The 23,080-nt window shown below is 50.0% G+C and overlaps 1 protein-coding gene across 2 annotated transcripts in view; it reads right to left on the bottom strand.

Annotated features, from left to right (window-relative positions):
• Nucleotides 1-23,080, bottom strand: part of slit3 (slit homolog 3 (Drosophila)) — a 199,660-nt gene that overhangs the window by 7,505 nt on the left and 169,075 nt on the right. The window contains exons 20-33 of one of the 2 annotated variants that reach the window (XM_029733602.1): nt 22,075-22,207; nt 20,361-20,429; nt 20,010-20,081; nt 19,737-19,808; nt 18,292-18,363; nt 17,535-17,698; nt 16,701-16,825; nt 15,454-15,551; nt 14,164-14,303; nt 11,439-11,462; nt 10,120-10,213; nt 9,510-9,647; nt 8,668-8,908; nt 2,772-2,902 (exon numbers count right to left, since the gene is read on the bottom strand). In XM_029733602.1, the coding sequence (XP_029589462.1) occupies nt 2,772-2,902; nt 8,668-8,908; nt 9,510-9,647; nt 10,120-10,213; nt 11,439-11,462; nt 14,164-14,303; nt 15,454-15,551; nt 16,701-16,825; nt 17,535-17,698; nt 18,292-18,363; nt 19,737-19,808; nt 20,010-20,081; nt 20,361-20,429; nt 22,075-22,207 (1,573 nt within the window). The remainder of the gene's footprint in view (nt 1-2,771; nt 2,903-8,667; nt 8,909-9,509; nt 9,648-10,119; nt 10,214-11,438; nt 11,463-14,163; nt 14,304-15,453; nt 15,552-16,700; nt 16,826-17,534; nt 17,699-18,291; nt 18,364-19,736; nt 19,809-20,009; nt 20,082-20,360; nt 20,430-22,074; nt 22,208-23,080) is intronic. The other variant, XM_029733608.1, reaches the window with a different exon arrangement.

The following is a 23,080-nucleotide window of genomic DNA, read 5'->3' as shown; positions in this document are numbered from 1 at the left end:
GTGAGGACCCGGGCATTCATCAGATGGTAATGAGGCCTCTCGGGTGGGGAAAGGGCCTCTCCCCTGCTGCCTCCATCTCATCTCATCCCTCTCGCTCCTTCTCTCTCTTTTCCTCCCCCGTCGTGTGAGGCAGGTTAGATCTGGACAGATGAGTACTTCACACCCCGCCTTCCCTTCAGACAGACACTTGACCAGACCACCCTCCGTTCACTCATACTTATCTTTCCTGTTTTTCTCACCACTCTCTCCTCCTCAAACCTCCACCCTTCACCTCTTCTCCTCCTCTCCTTGCTGAAGCTGTCTCTGCTCCAGTCTCCTCTCTCTCCCCCCCCCCGGTGCAGGCAGCGGTGCTGCAGGGCAGGGAGACCTGCAGGCAGCCAGAAGGAGCTGCAGGAGTGGAAACATCCCCTTCCTCCCCCGGCCCCCCTCCCACCCCCCTCCCACCCCGCTCCCGCCCCGCTCCCACCCCGCTCCCACCGCGTCTTTACGACCCAACGTTCACTTGAAGTCGCTCTCCCGCCGAGAGCCGCTGGACCACAGAGGGCTGAGGAATGTACCGACCGCAACCACCACCACTCTCTTTCTCTCTCTCTCTGAAGGTGAACATCCTCAAAGCTCAACTCACAGAACATCCACATCTGTGCATCATCGGGCGGGAGCTGTGTAAAATTGAGGCCCTGGCTGGAAGTGAGGCCTGCTGCTCCACACAGTTAACGTTAATGCTAACCATCACAGGGAGAACTCGGGAACGCGCTGGGTGCTGTGTATTCTGGGCTCTGTCGTGGACCATGTCCCAGTAATGGGAGCGGACAGGGGTAATTCCCCTCCTCACTTTCCCGTCCTGTCTCCTCTCGCTCACCCCATCCCTGCTCCCTGCATCACTCCCTCTGCACCCCAAAGACAATGGGGCAAGGCGCTGCCAAAGCCACAAAACGCTACGTCACTCTGGGGGAAAAGGGACTAATGAGGGGGAGAGTCTGCAGATCCAGAAGAAAATGAGGAAGCCATGACGCATCAGACAGGCCTGGGGCTGGAGCTGGGGTTGGGGCTGGAGACAGGCCTGGGGCTGGAGCTGGGGTTGGGGCTGGGAGACAGGCCTGGAGCTGGAGCTGGGGTTGGGAGACAGGCCTGGAGCTGGAGCTGGGGTTGGGAGACAGGCCTGGAGCTGGAGCTGGGGTTGGGGCTGGGAGACAGGCCTGGAGCTGGAGCTGGGGTTGGGAGACAGGCCTGGAGCTGGAGCTGGGGTTGGGAGACAGGCCTGGAGCTGGAGCTGGGGTTGGGAGACAGGCCTGGGGCTGGACCTGGTATAGAGCTGGGGCTTGGATATGATTTCAAACCAAAACCATGACAGTCCCATTTGCTTCAGAGTTCAAGCATCTAATTTCATTTTGAAACTGGACATGCCTTTTGATTGCTGCAAGACAAAGGAACGACTGAGATGTCCTTTCCTTCCTCCCTGCCGTTCGAAGACGACCATTTCATTACTTTGGAGGTAATAGGAGGAATACAACACGTGAAAAAGGGCCCAGTGCATGAGATGATCCCAGTCTAACAAATCACTTGGGGAGGAGCTGTTCTTTTTCACTGGGCAGCTCTTTGATGGGTCGATCGATACCCTACCTCCCTCTCTCCCTCCCTCCTTCCCTGCCTCCTCTCCTCCCTGCCTCGGGGCAGCAGCTAAAAGTCTCTCTAAACAGCACAGGGGATTGGCCGGATGACGTTTGGATCAATAACAACAAATCCGGAGCAGACAGACAGTGGCGCTGGTCTGAGGTCAGCTCCTATGGGCTCTGTTCTCCTCTCTTCTGCTCTGGTCTTTCTTAAGCCGTTGTTCAAAATCTCACTGACTGCCCATGTCGGCTGTTATAATGGTCTTTATTTAGCTGCTATAGAGGCTTTACGAACGGATACATGGATGTGTGTACAGTAAAGTGTTAACTGCGCTCCCCTACTCTGTGTAGCACAGGCTTTCTGTGTTAGCATGCTGGGCTGGAGATAGGGACTAGCGGGGACAGACTCAACAAACTCCTCAGCGCCCCGTCTGTCTGGGGAGAGCAGAAGGCAGTTTTTTGTTTGTGAGGGGCTCCACTGAGCATAACCGCGTAGCCGGGTCTAGATGGAGGTGGCTGCTACTCAGAGGCCAGAGAGAGAGAGAGAGAGAGAGAAAGAGAGAGACAGAGAGAGAGAGAGAGAGAGAGACAGAGAGACAGAGAGAGAGAGAGAGATAGAGAGAGAAAGAGAGAGAGACAGAGAGAGCGAGAGAGAGAGACAGAGAGAGAGAGAGAGAGAGAGAGAAAGAGACAGAGAGAGCGAGAGAGAGAGACAGAGTGAGCAGTGAGCAGTGTGTGTGCTTGCATTAAAACGGTGGGAGCTGCCGCCAGAGGGAAAGAGAAACAGGTCATGTAAAAGTTGAGCTGGTTTTATGATATGCCACAGAGTTAGAGGGATCATGCTTTAAGCTGGTCAGGCCTACATGGCTTACAAGGCTCTTTGGCTCCTGTGTGGCGAGATGAAAGCCCGCTATTGTGTGAGGTTTTCTTTGAGAACTATCCTGTTGTTTGTGGAGGTGGGGCAGTAGCTAACGTTTCTGGAAGTTGCATATTAATTGTTTGTGTGTACATTATTCTGTGAAAGTGTATGGAACCTGTAATCTGTGTGTGTGTGTCTGTGTCTGTGTGTGTGTGTGTGTGTGTGTGTGTGTGTGTGTGTGTGTGTGTGTGTGTGTGTGTGTGTGTGTGTGTGTGTGTGTGTGTGTGGGTGTGAGTGCTGACCTGTAGACGGTGGTCGGTGGGTAGTTAGCGATGTCGTAGATGATGCGTATGTGTCCCTGGTACAGCTCTAGAGCTAGAGGATCATGATCCTCCTTGTAGAGCAGAATACCGTTGTCCTTATCTGTAGCCACCTGGAGAGAGACAGACAGACAGACATTTGACAAGAGGCCCACTGAGAGAGAGAGGAGAGAGAGAGAGAGAGAGAGAGAGAGAGAGAGAGAGACAGAGACAGAGAGAGAGACAGAGGGACAGGGAAGAGATTCAGGGGTATGCTAATTTGGTATAGAGCAGACCTAACCGACTCTATTAAATTAGTCAAAACAGGAACATTTTACATCTGGCTTGAAATTATTAAGGAAATTATCTCAACAGAGAAAAATGGCCTCGTGTGCTACCTATATCCCCCCCAATAGAATCCCCATACTTTAACAATGACAGCTTATCCATCTTAGAGGGGGAGATCAACAATTTCCAGGTTCAGGGACATGTACTTGTCTGTGGCGACCTAAATGCCAGAACTGGACAAGAACCTGACACCCTTCCCGACAGCATTCCCTCCCCCAAATGCCCCCCTAGACACAACTACGACAACATAACCAACAAAAACGGGTCACAACTCCTGCAGCTCTGTCGCACGGTATGTACATAGTCAATGGTAGGTTTCGAGGGGACTCCTATGGTAGTTACACATATAGCTCATCTCTTGGCAGTAGTACTGTAGACTACTTTATCACTGACCTCAACCCAGAGTCTCTTAGAGCGTTCAAAATGTTTCACTGTAATAGTGAAGGTATAAACTTGGCAGTAGAAAACCTAAACAGTATATTTGAACTCTCAGCTTCCCCATGAAATCTAAAAATTTCAAGCAGACAACCTAAGAAAATGATCAACAATAACAAATGGTTTGATGAAGAATGCAAAACCTTAAGAAAGAAATTGAGAAACCTATCCAACCAAAACATAGAGACCCAGAAAACCTGGGCGTACGCCTTCACTATGGTGAATCACTAAAACAATACAGAAATACACTACGGAAAAAGAAGGAACAGCACGTCACAAATCAGCTCAATGTAATTGAAGAGTCCATAGAATCAAACCACTTCTGGGAAAATTGGAAAACTCTAAGCAAACAACAACACGAAGAGTTATCTATCCAAAAGGAGATGTATGGATAAACAGCTTCTCAAATATTTTTGGCTCTATAACAAAGAACAAAGAACAAACAGCAAAAATATATACATGAGCAAATAAAAATCTTAGAATCAACTATTGAAGACAACCAGAACCCACTGGATTCCCAATTACATTGAATGAACCACAGGACAAAATACAAACCCTACAACCCCAAAAGGCTTGTGGGGTTGATGGTATTCTAAATGAAATGATAAAATACTCAGACCACAAATTCCAATTGGCTATACTTAAACTCTTTAAAATCCTCCTCAGCTCTGGAATCTTCCCCAATATTTGGAAACAAGGCCTGATCACCCCAATCCACAAAAGTGGAGACAAATTTGACCCCAACAACTACCGGGGGATTTGTGTGATTTGTGTCAACAGCAACCTTGGAAAAGTCCTCCGCATTATCATTAACAGCTGACTCGTACATTTCCTCAATGAAAACAATGTACTGAGCAAATGTCAAATTGGCTTTTTACCAAATTACCTTACGACATACCACGTATTCACCCTGCACACCCTAATTGACAAACAAACAAACCAAAACAAAGGCAAAATCTTCTCATGCTTTGTTGATTTCAAAAAAGCTTTCTACTCAATTTGGCATGAGGGTCTGTTATACAAATTGATGGAAAGTGGTGTTTGGGGAAATACATACGACATTATAAAATCCATGTACACAAACATCAAGTGTGCGGTTAAAATTGGCAAAAAACACACACATTTCTTTCCACAGGGCCGGGGGGTGAGACAGGGATGCAGCTTAAGACCCACCCTCTTCAACATATATATCATCGAATTGGTGAGGGCACTAAAACAGTCTGCAGCACCCGGCCCCGGCCAACTAGAATCGGATGTCAACTGTTTTCTGATGATCTGGTGCTTCTGTCCCCAACCAAGGAGGGCCTACAGCAGCACCTAGATCTTCTGCACAGATTCTGTCAGACCTGGGCCCTAACAGTAGATCTCACTAAGACAAAAATAATGGTGTTCCAAAAAAGTTCAGTTGCCTGGACAACGAATACAAATTCCATCTAGACACCGCTACCCTAGAGCACACAAAAAACTATACATGCCTCAGCCTAAACATCAACGCCACAGGTAACTTCCACAAAGCTGTGAACGATCTGAGAGACAAGGCAAGAAGGACCTTCTATGCAATCAAAAGGAACATAATATTCGACATACCAATTAGGATCTGGCTAATAATACTTGAATCAGTTATAGAACCCAATGCCCTTTATGGTTGTGAGGTCTGGGGTCTGTAAGCGCAGCAATGGGCACACGGCAGTAGGCTATAAGCGCGAATGTTCCAAAATGCAATCAATTAGCGTGAAAACACCATTCTCAAAATGCGAGGCAGGCAGGCAGGCAGGCAGGCAGGCAGGCAGGCAGGCAGGCAGGCAGGCAGGCAGGCAGGCAGGCAGGCAGGCAGGCAGGCAGACAGACAGACAGACAGACAGACAGACAGACAGACAGACAGACAGACAGACAGACAGACAGACAGACAGACAGACAGACAGACAGACAGACAGACAGACAGTGAATTTATGGAGAGTGGAGGCCTTTCCCAGAGTCCAGCAGGACTCAATGAAGTTTTCACTGGCTTGGGCTTGGCTTGGCGCTGACACGAGAACCATGTGACATGAGCTGCTGCTGCTATTGGTCCCACTGAGCGAGAGAGGGACCGCACGCTGGAAAAAGCCAGGTGTTGGATATCAATTAGGATTCTTTCCAAAAGGGAGGAAAATATTCTGTACCTAACACTTAGGGTTACTATTCTACTGAAGCTACTCTATTTGAAATGGAAACATATGGCGTTGGGGATGTTTACTTTGCTTAGTCTGCACTACAGCATGGCTCACAACTCAAAGCGTCTTTTATTTGAAAACGGTACTTTTCTTCTTTTTTTTAAGGAACTTGAAATATTTTTATCCATGTTGCATCGTGTAACGTATTTAACTGCGGTAGATGACTAACCGAACACTGCTTTCGATTTCCAGGCATCATCTTGATACCTGGCCTGATGACTCCTTGCTGTCCCCAGTCCACCTGGCCATGCTGCTGCTCCAGTTTCAACTGTTCTGCCTGCGGCTATGGAACCCTGACCTGTTCACCAGACGTGCTACCAGTCCCAGACCTGCTGTTTTCAACTCTCTAGAGACAGCAGGAGCGGTGGAGATACTCTGAATGATCGGCTATGAAAAGCCAACTGACATTTACTCCTGAGGTGCTGACCTGTTGCACCCTCGACAACCACTGTGATTATTATTATTTGACCCTGCTGGTCATCTATAAACATTTGAATATCTTGGCCATGTTCTGTTATAATCTCCACCCGGTACAGTCAGAAGAGGACTGGCCACCCCTCATAGCCTGGTTCTAGGTTTCTTCCTAGGTTCTGGCCTTTCTAGGGAGTTTTTCCTAGCCACTGTGCTTCTACACCTGCATTGCTTGTTGTTTGGGGTTTTAGGCTGGGTTTCTGTACAGCACTTTGTGACATCAGCTGATGTACGAAGGGCTTTATAAATACATTTGATTGATTGATTGATATCGGCAAGCTGCATTTGCTCTTGCCCATGTGTCTACCTACGTACAAAAGCCACCTTTAGCACAGAGGCTAAGCCCAAGTGTTCTATTTTTACCACAGTCTTTTTAATTAACATTAGCGTGCCCCCTCGCCAACGAGCACATCAGCTCATTTAGAGGTAAGAAGCGATCCGGCGGCCGTGACTCACTCCTAGTGATTGGGCTGATAACAGTCGCCACGCCGACACTCTATTACCATAATACATATCCCCCTGAGACACATTATTCATGCTAGTGAACAAAAGGTGACATTCTAATAATGTCACCATCCAACCGTCCCTGTGGTGGCTGGTGGTGGATCGGATGCCACATGGCTGGCTGAGAGCCCCAATAACACAGAGTGTGCATCCCAAATGGCACCCTAGTCCCTACTGAGTGCACTACAGGGCCCATAGGGTTCTGGTCAAAAGTAGTGCACTGTATGGGAATAGTGTGCCATTCCGGATGCAGACAGAGAGCGAGATAGAGAGGGATAGTTTGTCATACTAGCCCCTGAAGAAATGATCCCTCTTATACCTTTCCCAAGGGTGCTACATTCTATACTTTAAGTACTGCGTTGATGGGGGATAGTGTTTATAACACACTAGCCCTCATCAACTTTACAGTTTGACGTAATGGGAAGGATGATCAGTTATAGGGAGATAATAGCTAGGCTACTCAGCTGCTAGTGTAAAGGATGTCATGCTGCTCGCTTTTCGGGTACCAATACCTCCTGATTCGGATCTTACCGAGGCTCGAACCCAGGAAGGAGGAACCAGGGTGAGAGGGAAGGGGTAGAGTGAGGGAGAAGCAGAGGGAGGAGGAGGGGCAGTGGGAGAGGAGAGGAGGAGGAAAGGAGAGGAGGAGAGGGGGAGAGGCGAGTGAGAGGGGGAGAGGGAGGAGTACAGAGAGGAGAGCAGAAGTTGGAGGAGAGGAGAGGATGGCGATGTGACAGCCAGTATTGTTGCTGCTTAGGGGTGGTACAGTACCTGTAGGGAGATGTGGACAGAGTTAGGGGTCAGGGGTGGTATAGTACCTGTCAAGAGATGTGGGCAGAGTTAGCGGTCAGGGGTTAGGGGTGGTATAGTACCTGTCAAGAGATGTGGGCAGAGTTAGGGGTCAGGGGTGGTATAGTACCTGTCAAGAGATGTGGGCAGAGTTAGGGGTCAGGGGTTAGGGGTGGTATAGTACCTGTCAAGAGATGTGGGCAGAGTTAGGGGTCAGGGGTTAGGGGTGGTATAGTACCTGTCAAGAGATGTGGGCAGAGTTAGGGGTCAGGGGTTAGGGGTGGTATAGTACCTGTCAAGAGATGTGGGCAGAGTTAGGGGTCAGGGGTGAGGGGTGGTATAGTACCTGTCAAGAGATGTGGGCAGAGTTAGGGGTCAGGGGTTAGGGGTGGTATAGTACCTGTCAAGAGATGTGGGCAGAGTTAGGGGTCAGGGGTTAGGGGTGGTATAGTACCTGTCAAGAGATGTGGGCAGAGTTAGGGGTCAGGGGTTAGGGGTGGTATAGTACCTGTAGGGAGATGTGGGCAGTGTTAGTGGTCAGGGGTAAGGGGTGGTATAGTACCTGTAGGGAGATGTGGGCAGAGTTAGGGGTCAGGGGTAAGGGGTGGTATAGTACCTGTCAAGAGATGTGGGCAGAGTTAGGGGTCAGGGGTGGTATAGTACCTGTCAAGAGATGTGGACAGAGTTAGGGGTCAGGGGTTAGGGGTGGTATAGTTCCTGTAGGGAGATGTGGGCAGAGTTAGGGGTCAGGGGTTAGGGGTGGTATAGTACCTGTAGGGAGACGTGGGCAGAGTTAGGGGTCAGGGGTTAGGGGTGGTATAGTTCCTGTAGGGAGATGTGGGCAGAGTTAGGGGTCAGGGGTTAGGGGTGGTATAGTTCCTGTAGGGAGACGTGGGCAGAGTTAGGGGTCAGGGGTGGTATAGTACCTGTAGGGAGATGTGGGCAGAGTTAGGGGTCAGGGGTTAGGGGTGGTATAGTTCCTGTAGGGAGACGTGGGCAGAGTTAGGGGTCAGGGGTAAGGGGTGGTATAGTACCTGTAGGGAGACGTGGGCAGAGTTAGGGGTCAGGGGTTAGGGGTGGTATAGTACCTGTAGGGGGATGTGGGCAGAGTTAGGGGTCAGGGGTAAGGGGTGGTATAGTACCTGTAGGGAGATGTGGACAGAGTTGCGTATCTTGATACCGGGCAGCTCCAGGTAGGTCTCTTTGCCCAAGAGGTGGACGGTGACGATCTTGTGGCACTTGTTTCCGGTGAAGCCTGGCAGGCAGCGACACACAGGCTCCCCTTCCACCACTAGACACTGGGCACCATTCTGACACTCTGACTGGTCACATGGGCTGGTCTGCAGCAGGATCATAGGAGGAGGGTTCTCGCAGAATAGACCACTACAGGAACACAGAGAGGTGACAGAGAGGTCTGTTAATATCACACTCAATCAAGCTGCCACACACACACACACACTCCACTATGGTCTCTCCCATTATGATTATATATATATATATATACACACACACACACACACACACACACACACACACACACACACACAGTATATGTATGACTGCCCCTGACACATAACATCATAAGAGAGACTCTCCACGTCAAACAAAAAGGTGGCGACCATGTTGTTTCATTGATCCTGCTGTTCGTTGGCAGACAGAGACAGTGACGCATCATGAATCTTTCCCCCCCCAGATCCCATCCACAGGCCCGTCCCACACTTAGCGCTATAATTAGCCATATGGAGCTTCATCTGCCTCATCACACCACCGCTCCGCACCACCCAGTACCGCAGGCCTCAGACTAGACAGCCAAATAGAGGAAAACAAAGTACCATCTGAAGCTCCTCACAGTCTGGTTATCTGTGTGTGTGTGTGTGTTTGCGTGTATGTGTGCGAGTGCGCCGGCGCCCTCCACAGATGGCGTGACGCTGTTGCGGCACTGAGTCTCGACAATGAGTTCAGTCGGCGCTGAATGTGGACTCACCTAAAGCCCTCCTTACACACGCAGGTGTACCCGTTGACAGCGTCCACACACTCGGCCCCGTGCTGACACTTGTTCTCCAGACAGTCGTTGTAGTCCTGCTCACAGTGCTGGCCCACGTAGCCGGGCAAGCACTCACACCTTGGCACCCACACAGGAAACAAAGACACACAACGTTACAGAAACTCACTCTCTCTGCCAACTGCCACCGAACTCTCTCAACTGCATTCACTCTCTCACCCTTCTGACGTATTAACGCTTAGCTGTCACTGAACACCCTCTATTACTTCACCTTAACAACTGCCACTGAACAGTCCGTCTTTCTAACATATGACCTTTCCCAGCTGTTACTGAACTCTCTTCCTAACATATGAAAACTGTTTTACTGCAGTAGTCTGTTACACGTGTGACTTTAAACAGCACAGCCAACTCAACTACAGTTTGTTCCTTGTTCCTCGGTCATGAAAGAACAGGATATTAAGACGGTGGAGGAACAGAACACAACAGGTTGTCCCGACGACTCCACCAGACACGGGTCACTTCCTGTGGGTTGCTACTGGTGACCTTTGAACTTGATTAGTTCTGCCTCCTCTGACAGCTGCCGGTCACTCACCTGAAGCCTTTGGTGAGGGGGATGCACTTGGAGTCATGCTGGCAGGGGTCGAAGCCTTGCATACAGGGGTCCACCACCTCCTCACATAGGTCCCCTGGGAAAACACACACACACACACACACACACACAGACACACACACACACACACACAGTGGGAAAGATAATAGAGAGACCGTGAGATCATCGCCTAAGCTTCATTCTTCCACATACACACACTAGCTAACGTATGTCTTCATTTGACTTAGTGATATTCTAGTGCATTGCACATTTACAAGCCTTGGATCGTGAGTAACGTTTTTTAAGAGTGTTTTTTGATTGGTCCCATTGTATTATGATGACTATTATGATGACTCCCCAAAGCACCATCATGGCTTTCTCAGCATTCAACAGTTGGGTCTTGTTTCTACTGCTGGCCTGCCTGGTCTCCCATACAGGGGGAGTTGGGGGGTTGTCTTGCTCAGGGTATTAGCCGTGCAAACTTGAAACACATGTACTATATTGTGCTGTAATCTGCATGGAATACAGGGCTGTGGCTGCCCAGATGAGGCCCCATCTGAATCCACTAAATCACTGCCTGGCCAAGTGTCCCGGTTCAATAAACCCTCTGTCCCTGTCCACCTGCTTGGCTAGATCCCCTCCTCTAACAGGGGGGCTGCTGGGGCTCAGCCAGGCTTTCACAGCACAAGGCCTCTCCTCCTCTCCTTTACACTGACTGACTGACTGACTGACTGACTGACTAACTGACTGACTGACTCCCTCCCTCCCTCCCTCCCTCCCTCCCTCCCTCCCTCCCAGTACAGAGCCTCTCTGAGTCCTGTCTGCGGCTGGGCTGAGGGAGAGCCTTGCCCCTGAGAGATCTTTCTCTCTTTCTCTCCCTCCCACCTCTCTAACTCAATCTCTCCCTCCCTCTCAAACTCCCTCCCTCCCCCCTCCCTCCCTCCACATCTCTCTATATCTACTGACAGGTCTGTTTCCTCTGCCTCTCCCTCATCCGGGAGCCTCATGATGGGGCCCTGGGGAAGTCTGCCAGCGTCCCAGCAGCCACCACTCTACAGGGGAAATCCACTCCAATTGGGTTTGGATGGTGCTCTGTGGGGAGCTGTCACAATGTGTCTGTGTCTGCCTGTGTTCATCGCTACAGGCCTGGCTCTGGTTTCGATTGGTACGGAAAACTGAAAGTCAGTGGCAAAATGAGAGTTGATATGTACTGTATTCAATATGAAAAATAAATCATTTTCCGTTTAGCTTGCAGTTTTAGTTTTACAAGGGAAACAGGAAAAAGAAACCCAGAGAAGGTGTGTGGAGAGAGAGAGACTGACCTTTTCCCATATCATATCTGTCAGCTTGTAAAGGAAGAAAGAGAGAGAGGATCATTTATAGATGTCACTGTGTCTCATGGTTCTGATAACCAGAGGGTCCAGAATACTTAACCCAGATACACACGCGCACACACACACACCGGATGGACGCCACGTCCACCCCCTGTAAGCAGGTCTGCCCTGTCGCTCTCAGAGCGCTGAGAGAACAGAGGAGAACAGAGGCGAGGAGACGGTCAGCAGATACCGGTCATCTCACACTGCACTGTGAGGGGTGGCAGGTAGCTTAGTGGTTAGAGCATTGGACTAGTAACCGGAAGGTTGCAAGATCGAATCCCCGAGCTGACAAGGTACAAATCTGTTGTTCTGCCCCTGAACAAGGCAGTTAACCCATTGTTCCTATGCCGTCATTGTAAATAAGAATTTGTTCTTAACTGACTTGCCTAATTAAATAAAGGTAAAATAAAAACTGCCTCAGAAGATCAAGCAACATGCTGATTGGACAGCCCCCTTGGCCCCCCTCCTTCTACCACTCTCTCCCTCCCTAACATCATGTTCCCAGGGCCTATTGGTCCTGTGATGCAGGCCAGTGAGACACTCTCTCTCTCTCTAGTCCAGCGTTCCCCAATGGGTCAGATTTTATTTGGACCCCCAAGCTTTAAAAAGAAAAATAAGCTTTTTATGTTTTGTTTTGTTGTTGGACATAAAATAATGTAAAATCACCAGGAAATCAGCTCAAAGTGATTTTAATTGAGGAAATCTGTTCCCAAGTATTCCCACACACAAATAGAAAGGCATATGTGATCCTACCCCAATGTAATCAAGGTTTGAAATTATATATTTTTGGTCAAATACTATAACTGTTTAGGCTTGTTGTGGTCAATCTGCAATGTACAAATGATTTAGAACTGTGTTCCGGCCCCACCAACCAACCTGCTAAATAAAAAAATCGGCCCACAGCGGAATGTAATTGAGGACCCCTGCTCTAGACTATATCCATGTAGTCACACACACACACACACACACACACACACACACACACACACACACACACACGCACACACGCACACACGCACACACGCACACACGCACACACACGCGCACACACACACAGTCTACAAGACTGTATGTCCCCACTAACCTTGTGGGGACATACAATTCAGTACCACTCAACAACCTATTTTCCCAAACCCCTAACCCGAAAACCTAACCTAAACCCTAAACCTAACCCTAGCTCGTAACCCTAAAACTTACCCCAGCTCCTAACCCTAAACCTAATTCTATCCCAAAAACGAATTCTAACCAAAACCCCCTTAGAAATAGCAAGTATAGTTAAACCCGCCCACACACACACACACACACACACACACACACACACACACACACACACACACACACACACACACACACACACCGTCTTGTACAACTTACCTTGTGTGGACATACAATTCAGTAATATTCAAAAACCTATTTTCGCTAACTCCTAACCCTAACCTGAAACCCTAAACCTAGCTCCTAACCTTAAACCTAATTCTAACCCGAAACCCCCTAGAAATAGCAAGTATAGTTAAACACGTCCACAAACGGCCATACACACACACACACACACACACACACACACACACACACACACACACACACACAGCATCGTCTTGCTTGTGCTGGTTTAAAATAGGAAGCAGCAACAAAAAAAAACTGCTCTGTGTGTATGGCTGGATGGATGGATAAGGGCGGAGAGAGAAGGAGGAAAAACAGTTAGTTTAAAGGAGGCCTAATTGCTGGGTTAGCTTGCGGACTTCCCCTAGAGTCGGGCTGTGGCTGCTGCTTCACAGGGCCGCTTGGCGCTGCCCACCGCCGGCCCAGGTGCCCATATGCTCACACTGAGGGGGCAGTGTGTGTAGCAGCCTGGCTGCTGGATGTCTCTCTACTGCCAGCCTCTAGCCTCATTGCCCCATACAGGCACTCTATGTTCTTTGCTCTGGTCCCAGGGGAGGCTGGGACTGGGACGGACACGGCACGGCGAGGCCTACAATTAGGCGTGCAGCGTTAATGACAGGGTCGCTGTGCGTTGGAGCAGCTGCTCCGATCAGAACCCTCCCTCCCCTGTGACAGGCAGGCGATGGCGGGTGACGGCCCATGATGCCCGACTGGGGAGGTGCCCGCTGCTGCCCGCCTCGCCTGCCCGCCATGCGCACTGCAGAGAGAGAGGCCCACAGCCTGGCAGAGAGACAGTGGGAAAACTTCTCTCCGTCTCTCTCACCAGAACTGGCTGCCTGCACTCAGAATTGCATTGTCAGCGATTGGGCAGAACTCACTGGACTGTGCAGGCAGGCCAGCAGGAATCCCCCCCCCCCCCTCCCAAGGGATTTTTTTTGCCCTCTTTGGCTCTTTGCTCCAACGTGATTGCAATGTCATCTCCAAAGAGCAGTTTCAGGTCAATGCGGAAAAACAGTCCATTATAGGCGAGCAGGAAAAAAAACGACTCTTTGGTTGATTTGATGAATAACTAAATGACTCACAATTGCTTTAAATGCAATTTCAGAGCAGAGGGGTTTGGAGTTTCGTCTATGCTTAAGCTGACTTTTATCTCGACGTGGTTGACTCGCTTTTTTTTAAAGTGTACTAGAATGTATTAGAGAAGCATAACAAGTGGACGAGGAGCCAATGTATGCACACGCTGTGGCTCGTCTCCACGGAGTAGTGTTCGGTGCGCGTGTGTGTCCAGTACCTGTGTAGTTGGGGGGGCAGACGCAGGTGTAGTTGTTGATGCCGTCCACACAGGTGGAGTTGTTCTCGCAGTCATTGTCCTCGCAGTCGTCTGGGTTCACCTCACACTGTAGGCCCTCGTAGCCAGGTGGACACGCACAGCTGCCGAGGGGAGGGGGGAAGAGAGAGAGACGATAGGGGCCACAGTTAGATAGTCAGTTAGAGAATAGGGAACAGGGTGCCATTTCAGACACAGCCAGAGTCACAGAACCATACTGGGTACACCCTCTCTACCCTCCGCACTGGGTCGAGGAAGCGTTCTGGGTTTCTTTCCACTTGTCAAATCCACTCTCCAGATGCCCTCTGCTCTTTGTCTCTGGCCCCTCTATTAGTGACTAATGCCCTTTGAAAGCCTAAGACCTGGTATAAAACCTGCACTTTAATGGGAATAACAACAAAGGTAGAAATCCAGTGACATTTGAAAATGTAATCAGGTCTGTCTGTGGATTCAATAATTTCAATTAGACGTGGGTTCCTGTTTGATCCTATGTGGAAGGGCATTCATCAAGCTATACCTAAATGTCATGTGTGGAATTGGTAGACCGATTGAGACCGTACCCTTTGACTCAGGCATCGCTGGCTCTGAACCTCGCTTGCATTCTTTCTCTTATTTTCTCCCTCTCTCTCTCTGTCTCTCTCTCTCTCTCTCTCTCTTTTCCGTGGTGACGCCTGCCTGCCCTGGCTGTGCGGGCGTGGGCGGGTGGCTGGGGACAAGGCTGGCATCGTGGGTGCGCCGCGTCAGGCGAGTGGGCAGGGGAGGGTGAGATAAGCGTTACTGAGCTGTGGCGCGCGTTACCGGTGAGACGGGTCGCTTTATCAAACGCCTGTCTTCCTTTTTGAAGGCCAGCGGCTGCTGGTTGAAAAAAAAGAAGGAAAAAAACGCTGAGGAGAGGAGCGGCTTTGATTTCTTTAAGCAGTTCTCCAGAGGGACTGGCTGGATAACTGATGTGTATCATTAATGAGGCAGAGAGCTGGGGTAGACCTGGGGCGGGCGGCCAAACAGTGGAAGATGAAAGAGACAGTCATCTGCCTCCATGCCTGATGAGGAACAGCTCGACCATGCCATGGGATCTCACTGAGTCACTCACACACTGAACCATCCCTGCTGACTGCCTGCTACTCCTCTGGCTGTACCCACTAGATAGGAAATAGGGTGCCATTTGGGAGCGTAGAGAGGGGAGTGTGGGCCCAGTATGGTTCCATGACTGCATGTAGGTAGGGTAGTGATGGTAGAGAGGTCATCGGTGTGTACCTGAACTGTTCCACTTGGCCTGGCATCAGGTGGCAGGTCCCTCCGTTGGCACAGGGGAAACTGATGCAGGCGTTGATGGCTATCTCACAGTTCTGACCCTGGGAGGGAGAGGGAGAGCGAGAGAGAGAGAGAGAGAGAGAGAGGTGTTAGACTGTCTATCACCATGTGTGTGTGTGTGTGTGTGTGTGTGTGTGTGTGTGTGTGTGTGTGTGTGTGTGCGTGCGTGCGTGCGTGCGTGCGTGCGCGCGCGTGCGTGCGTGCGTGTGTGTGTGTGTGCGTGCGTGTGTGTGTGAGTAGTGGTAAAGATACAGTATAGTGCCATGTGCCATTCAAGACCCTTAAGTCCACAGTCACACACAGCAGCAGCATAGGAAGAGACAGGCTGCGTCCCAAACGGCACCCCGTTCCCTACATCGGGCACTACTTTTAACCGGAGCCCTACGAACCCTGGTTAAAAGTAGTGCACTATAGAGGGAATTGGTGCTATATCATGAAGCCGTATCCTTTTCACCCACGACCGCCATGCATGTCCCTCAGAGACACTGTCTCCCTGTTGGAATTTTAAACAAAGGGCCTTCGCCATCGCCACCGTGACGCCCACTTCCTCTGATCAAAGACGCCATACGGACGTTTGTTTTTTGGGGGGGTTTTCACTCTCTTTCCCTCTTTTTCTCTCTCGCTCAGCTTCTCATTCTCCTCACACATTTTAATTAATTTAAGCCCAGTGGAGGCCGACAGAAAACAACACGCACGCACCCACACAAACACCCACACAAACACCCACACAAACACACACACACACACACACACAAACATTAAGATTTTAATTAAAAAGCAAGGCCAGGGGCTTTGTCCCTGTAGAGGGCTAGAGGTTAGGTTTGTATCTGTGTCTGTGGAGCAGGACACTGACAGGAATCCCATAACCAAACAAAAAGCTAATGATTAGACAAACCAATAGCACACAACACAGTGGGGACACTAAAACACACACACACACACACACCCGCCAGGTACACAGACACGCACACAGGCACACGCACACGCAGGCACGCACACACCCATCTGCTGGATATTCGAACGCTATTATACCCTCGGGTGGATTTGTGTGAGTTTTTCCAGACGACAGCCTTTTACCAGTTATTGTAACCCTTTTCAATCTCCCCTCAATACTTACACCCAAACTAACTGTTGTATTTCTCCGGGTCGTGGTTGTGTGTGTGTGTGTGTGTGTGGGCCTGTGCACTCACTTTGTAGCCAATGGGACAGGTGCAGTGGTAGAAGCCACTAATGTCGCTGGCACATGTGCCATTGTTCAGACAGGGGCCGGCAAGACAGGGGGCACACTTTGCCATCAGATTTAGATCCACTGGACCTAAGAGAGAGGGGGGGGGGGGTGGAGGGATGGAGGGAAAGGGAGAGAAAAATAGAGAGGGTGAGATATGGAGAGAGAGAGAGACAGAGGGAGGGAGGGACGTAGAGAGAGGCAGACACCAACAGATAGGGGGATAGGGGGAGAGAGGGAGAGGGCGATTGAGCGAAAGAGAGAGAACAAGAGCGACAGAGAGCGAGGGAGATATTAAAGAAGAAAGATTGGGAGAGTGAGTCACCCGGTGTGATTCCACTCACTCTTTCTCTCCTCACTATTTTAAGACCTTCCTTATCCACATTTAATAAACCTTAATCTGCCTTAATCTCAGATAAATCCCAGATCAGTGTTAATTGGCATGCATGGGTACAGAGGGCAGAAATATGTGGCAGCTGGGTTCACTCCCCTTTAGAGGAGACGGAGAGAGGGAGAGAAGGGGGGAGGAAAGGTGGCGGTAAGAGGGGAGTGGGAGAGAAGGGGCAAAGGAGGGAGGACGAGAAGGGAGGAAGAAAGGAGAGGGTGAGAGGGGGAGGAGGAGAGGCAAGGGAGGAGGGGGAAGGAGGAGAGGGATGAGGAGATGCAGGGGGAGAGGAGAGAGGGAGGGGTACAGGAAGAGGAGAAGTAGGGGAGCAAAGTGAGGAGGAGAAAGGAGAGCAGCAGATGGAGGAGGTGAGAGGATGGAGCTGTGACAGCCAGTGTTGATAATGCGTCTCACCTTTGCACTGGAAGCGGTTGAGGGGCGTGGTGAGCAGCAGGCGGTCGGCCATGTCAGGTGGTCCGGTACAGCGGGCGATGCCAGGCTCCTTGAAGCCAGCCTTCACCCACTGGGACAGCCAGCGCAGATCACAGTTACAATACAGGGGGTTGGCACCCAAAGCCCTGGGGAACAGCGAAATATAGGAGTTATGCATCTAGTGGTCACATATGGAAGTGCAAGAGTCTATGGCGCAGGCAGGCATGTGTACATACAGACAGTCTGTAAACACGCACTGGTCTGGCGTGCACATAACCAGTAGCACAAAGCCAATTCATACATTTAAAAAAAAACTTTTGCCTTGAACTTTCATTGCCTTTAATAAAACAGAGGATCTTCATTCATGTCTAGTATCCCATTTTTTTTTCAAACTTCTCCCCTCTCGCAAGTCTCTTTCAGTGCAGAACACCCAAACTACAGTATCGCTACTTAAAACAAGAGGCAGGATCCAGAGAAAAAGGAACAGAGGAGCCACGTGATGAATGCCTTTTAGTGGCTATAAAATGGCTTCCTGTGGGGCACACTGTTCTCTTGGCGCTCCCAACACAACACTGCTCTTTACTGGACCTCTGTTCTGTCACTTCACGTAAAATGGATGCTGTATAAAAGCACGGCTGTGACTCTACACTCTGTTGTTCAGATTGTCCGTGTGTGTGTGTGTGTCGTGTGTGTGACTATATTACTATTGTGGAAGACCACACACTACTATCACACTCACAGATGAGACAGAGATGTCAAATGGTTGAAGGCTCCCTCTGGTATAGTTGAAAGGTCATTTCCGTGGAGGGTCCTGAAAGAGATTGAAAACAAGAAGAGCGTCAGCGATGGGGGTGATGGCTGATGGACATCAAGCCCTCTCATTGTTTCTCCACACCCGGAGGGTCCCCAGGCTCCAGACCTTTAGCATGTTGCTAACCCTTTTAAGGCCCTGCCGTGTGAATGCAGTGGGCAGTGGTGGTGTGTCTGCCTCTGTCTGGGTTCACATTCCATTAGACGTCTCACACACACACACACACACACACACACACACACACACACACACACACACACACACACACACACCCCCCCTCCTCCTCCACACCCACACAAACACACTGCGTGGCGTGCCAGCTCTGTGAAGTGATTTCCCTGTCCCGTCAGTCCCACCCCGCAAGCCCCAGGGCCCAGCCGCCACCCACAGGCCTGCCACAGTCAGAGGGGACCCAGAGGGCCTGACAGCAATCCAACCCACCGGACAGACAGCCCTACGCCTTTCAGCCTCTGCCAGACGCACCCCGGGGAGATTCTGGGTAATGAACAAGTGACAATGATGGCTGCCTGGCAACTGGTGACTAGGTAGGCCGGAGTAAAGAGAGAGAGAGAGAGGGAGAGAGAGTGAGCGGGAGAGGGAGAGAGATTACTCCTGGAGGCAAATCCCTTCTAATAGACAGAGATTGGGACTGGTGCTGGACTATACTGTACAGACTGACTACTGCTGGGAAGAATCCAGATCAGGTTAGCAGGGAACGGGAGCTATTATACAGGAAATATATATATATGAGGATTGGTCTCTGCTCCCTCTGTCCTCCATCTTTCTCTCTCTCTCTCTCTCTCTCTCTCTCTCTCTCTCTCTCTGCCCCCTTTCTTTCTCTCTGTCTCTTTTTCTCTGTCTCTCTCTCTCTCTCTCTCCCACCACTCTCTTTCGCTCCATCCCTCTATCTATGAACTGGGGGACCTGATTACCCTGTGGTGCTCTCCTAGCCCAGGCCCCTGACGTGTATCTGTAGACTGTTGTGTTTCAACAGTCACCTCCTGGCCCAAGTTAATAAGCAGTGTTTTCAGCTCTATCTTAACAGCCCAGAGGAAGCAATAGAGAAGAAGAAAGAGCGTTTAGCTTCTGTTTTCTATGTTTTATTTATTTGGAGCTGTTTTGGAGCCGGGGGAGGAGGGAAAGACGGATGACAGGGAGGCAGGGAGGCAGAGGGCCCATTTATCACACTGCACACTGGGCGGAGGGGAGGAGGAATGGAGGAAGAAGAGAAGCAGAGGCGAGGAAGAGGGAGACGAAAGGGAGAAAGAGGAGAGAGGGGGGGGGAGAATGAGAGGCAGAGAAAAGGGGGGAAGAGAGGCAGAGGAAAGGGGGGAAGACAGTAGAGAGGAGAAAGGGGAAGGAGTAACACTTACAGGAGACGCAGAGATTTAAGGCCATCAAATGCGTGTACTTGGATACAGCGAATCTGGTTGTAACTCAGGATCCTGTCATTCAAATGAGAGGAGACAGTTATAATTGAAATGGATGGGAACATAACACAGTGTGTGTGTGTGTGTGTGTGTGTGTGTGTGTGTGTATATATGTGAGCGTGTTTTATACGACTATAAAAGTGACTACGGCCACTGTGTCCAGCCCGGTGTGGCCAGACAGCCGGTCGGCCGTGGCGCGTTGTCATGGTAACTCACAGAGTGGCAAGCTGAGTCATGTTGCTGAAGGTCATGGAGGCCACAGTGCTGATGCTGTTGTTGCTTAAGTCGCTATGTGATACCAAACACACAACAGGACACAATGTCACTTCAGAGCTGAGAAACACCTTTAAAGTCCACAGAGACAACACAGGACTGTCTAGCCTTGACACAAACCCAAATGGTCAGTTTCAATGTTTCAGTAAAGAACATAGAATATCCTCTGCTGCAAAATATCTCAATAAAATCGAGATTGTTTTGTCATCGTTAACATTATACAGGATCTCTGACCAGTGAGGAATATACAATGATTTAAATTGTGATTTGATTTGGAGTAGACACGATACATACACAAGAGATAGTTGCTTTAGTGTGGACAGTTCTTTGGGGATGGATATCAGAAGGTTCCCTTCCATGTATCTGAAATGAGGAGCGAGGTGAAGGCATTAGATCCAGGGTTATATCAAACACACAGACAGTACAGTCCACCGCTTCAAAATCACCCAATCACTATAAATCCCTTGGTTATGTCCTGATTCATGGAAGAGCATATTTATGGAACAGGTCATCCGCAAAGGAATGATGTAGCATCAGGTACACAGCAAATCAATAGATAATCAGCGCTATGCCAGGGCTGGAGGAAGGAAGCCTTCCCTGTAATGGGTAGGGAGAGTGTGTGTAGGTGAGAGTGCCTGTAGGGGTGTGTATGGATGAGAGTGTGTGTAGGGGTGTGCATTGGTGAGAGTGTGTTTATGGGTAAGAGTGTGTGTGTGTAGGGGTGTGTATTGGTGAGAGTGTGTGTATGTGCAAGAGTGTGTGTATGGGTAAGCTGTGTGTAGGGGTGTGTATTGGTGAGAGTGTGTTTCAGGTGTGTGTATTTGTGAGAGTGTTGTAGGGGTGTGTATTGGTGAGAGTGTGTGTAGGGGTGTGTATGGGTGAGAGTGTGTGTAGGGGTGTGTATGGGTGAGAGTGTGTGTAGGGGTGTGTATTGGTGAGAGTGTGTGTAGGGGTGTGTATTGGTGAGAGTGCCTGTAGGGGTGTGTATTGGTGAGGGTGTGTGTAGGGGTGTGTATTGGTGAGAGTGTGTGTATGGGTAAGTGTGTGTGTATGGGTAAGCTGTGTTTATGGGTAAGAGTGTGTGTATGGGTAAGCTGTGTGTATGGGTAAGAGTGTGTGTATAGTGAGTGTGTGTGTGTGTGTGTGTGTGTGTGTGTGTGTTCCTGTAGAGCAGAGCAGTACAATAGGCTGGCTGGCTGTGGTTCTTCAACGAGAGAGAGTGAGAGAGAGAGAGAGAGAGAGGGGGTCTAATGGGGTCTGTCAGAGGAGGAACAGCAGATGTGTTAGCTGTCAGGGGCCCCGACTGGCTCTCATAGACCTGAGGGCACTGTTACTGCTTCGCAGTACTGTTTGTCTCTCCTACTCCCTCTCTCCTTTCCCCAGCCATCGCTCTATCTATCATCTCTCTCTCATTACTCCTCCATCATCTCTCTCACTTTCTCTCCCTCGCTCATCTTTCTCCACTATCTCCCTCTCTTTATTCCTCCACAACCCCTCTCTCTCTTTCTCTCTCTCTCTCTCTCTCTTTCAATCTCTTTCTCGCTCGCCACCCCACTCTCCATCCCTTCCGCTTCGTCCTCTAAGGTGTGATGGTAAAGTGCCCAGGCAGTGTGGTGTTAATGCAGCAGTCTGTCAGTGGCTGTGTGTGCCCTTCTCCGTCTCCCAGAACACTGAGCCGTTTGGTGATGACGAATTCCCCCCGTATCCCCCGACGGAACGGCTCACTGACCTTCAACTACGGCGCTACCCAGCCTCACCCGGCCTCCTGGCAGACATCCTTCTCAACCGACGGGTTCAAAAATCGGTTCCATCTATTTCTGACACAAAACTATTGAATTGTCCTTCTGAAACATGTTTGATTTCAGCCCCGAGGATGACCAATACTCTAGATAATAGTGAGGAAGGCTAGACCCAGGCTAGCCAGTCAGAGGTGGTGTGTGTGTGTGTTAGAGAGAGAGAAAGGTGTGTGTATATGGTGTGTGTGTGTGTGAGTGTGCATGGGACTCACAGCTCAGTGGTGTCCTTGGGGATGCCTTTGGGAAGAGTGCGCAGCCCCCGGTTACTGCAGCGCACCACTGTGTCTGAGCATGTGCACGACTCTGGGCAGCGAGACACCGGAAAACACACATTCTCCTCAGTGCCTGCAGAGAGAGAGAGAGAGAGAGAGAGAGAGAGAGAGAGAGAGAGAGAGAGAGAGAGAGAGAGAGAGAGAGAGAGAGAGAGAGAAAAGAGAGAGAGAGATAAAGATAGAGAGAGAGCGAGAGAGGGAAATGAGGGAGAGAGAGGGAGACAGAGGGAGAAAGAGGGCGGGGTAGTGGAGGGAGAGAGAGAGAGGGAAGGAGAGAGCGAGAGGGAGAGAGAAAGAGAGAGGGGAGGGAGACAGAGAGAGTAAATAAGACTAAGTCAGACGGGTGACTCCACTCTCAGCACTATTTTAAGAGCCGTCCCATTAACATTAGAGGAGTAGCTCGAGAAGGGAGGGTGGAAATGGTTTGTGATAGACATCTCACAACCCGGCAACACTGCCAGAATTTACTCGGCCCCTTTGAAAGTAGAACTCTATAAATGAAGCCCAAAGTGGAGGGGGAATCTGATAATTGCGCCACCACTTCCCAAATCTCTCCCCCAGCTGCCTTGCCTGGCGGGAGGAATTCCACCATTATTACAGTAAACATTTAATCATAATAAGAGATGCAGAAAAACAGGAGTTAAAGATCAGCCACATAATATTGTTCTTGGCCCGAGTCTCCCTCCCTCCCCTCCTCTTTAATCTAAGGCCTGAGAGATGATATCTGCAAAGGCTTGAATTGCACCCCAGATGAAAAAGAAACAGGGAATTAAGACTCTAATGGAAGGTAATGAAGTCTGAGGTCTGCTCCAACAATAACACACACAGCACTCCCTGGGTCTGGGACTGGGGCTTGCTTGCTGCTGCCTGCCTGCCCAGAGAGGCCTAAGGTCTGGATGGATGGAGAGAGAGAGGGATGGTGCTAGCCTAGTCGTATCGCCGACTC

Source organism: Salmo trutta, chromosome 3 (genome assembly GCF_901001165.1).
Source record: "Salmo trutta chromosome 3, fSalTru1.1, whole genome shotgun sequence".
NCBI classification, from domain to species: domain Eukaryota; kingdom Metazoa; phylum Chordata; class Actinopteri; order Salmoniformes; family Salmonidae; genus Salmo; species Salmo trutta.
Note: the sequence above shows the minus strand (reverse complement) of the source record. Positions and strands in the feature narration are given on the sequence as shown.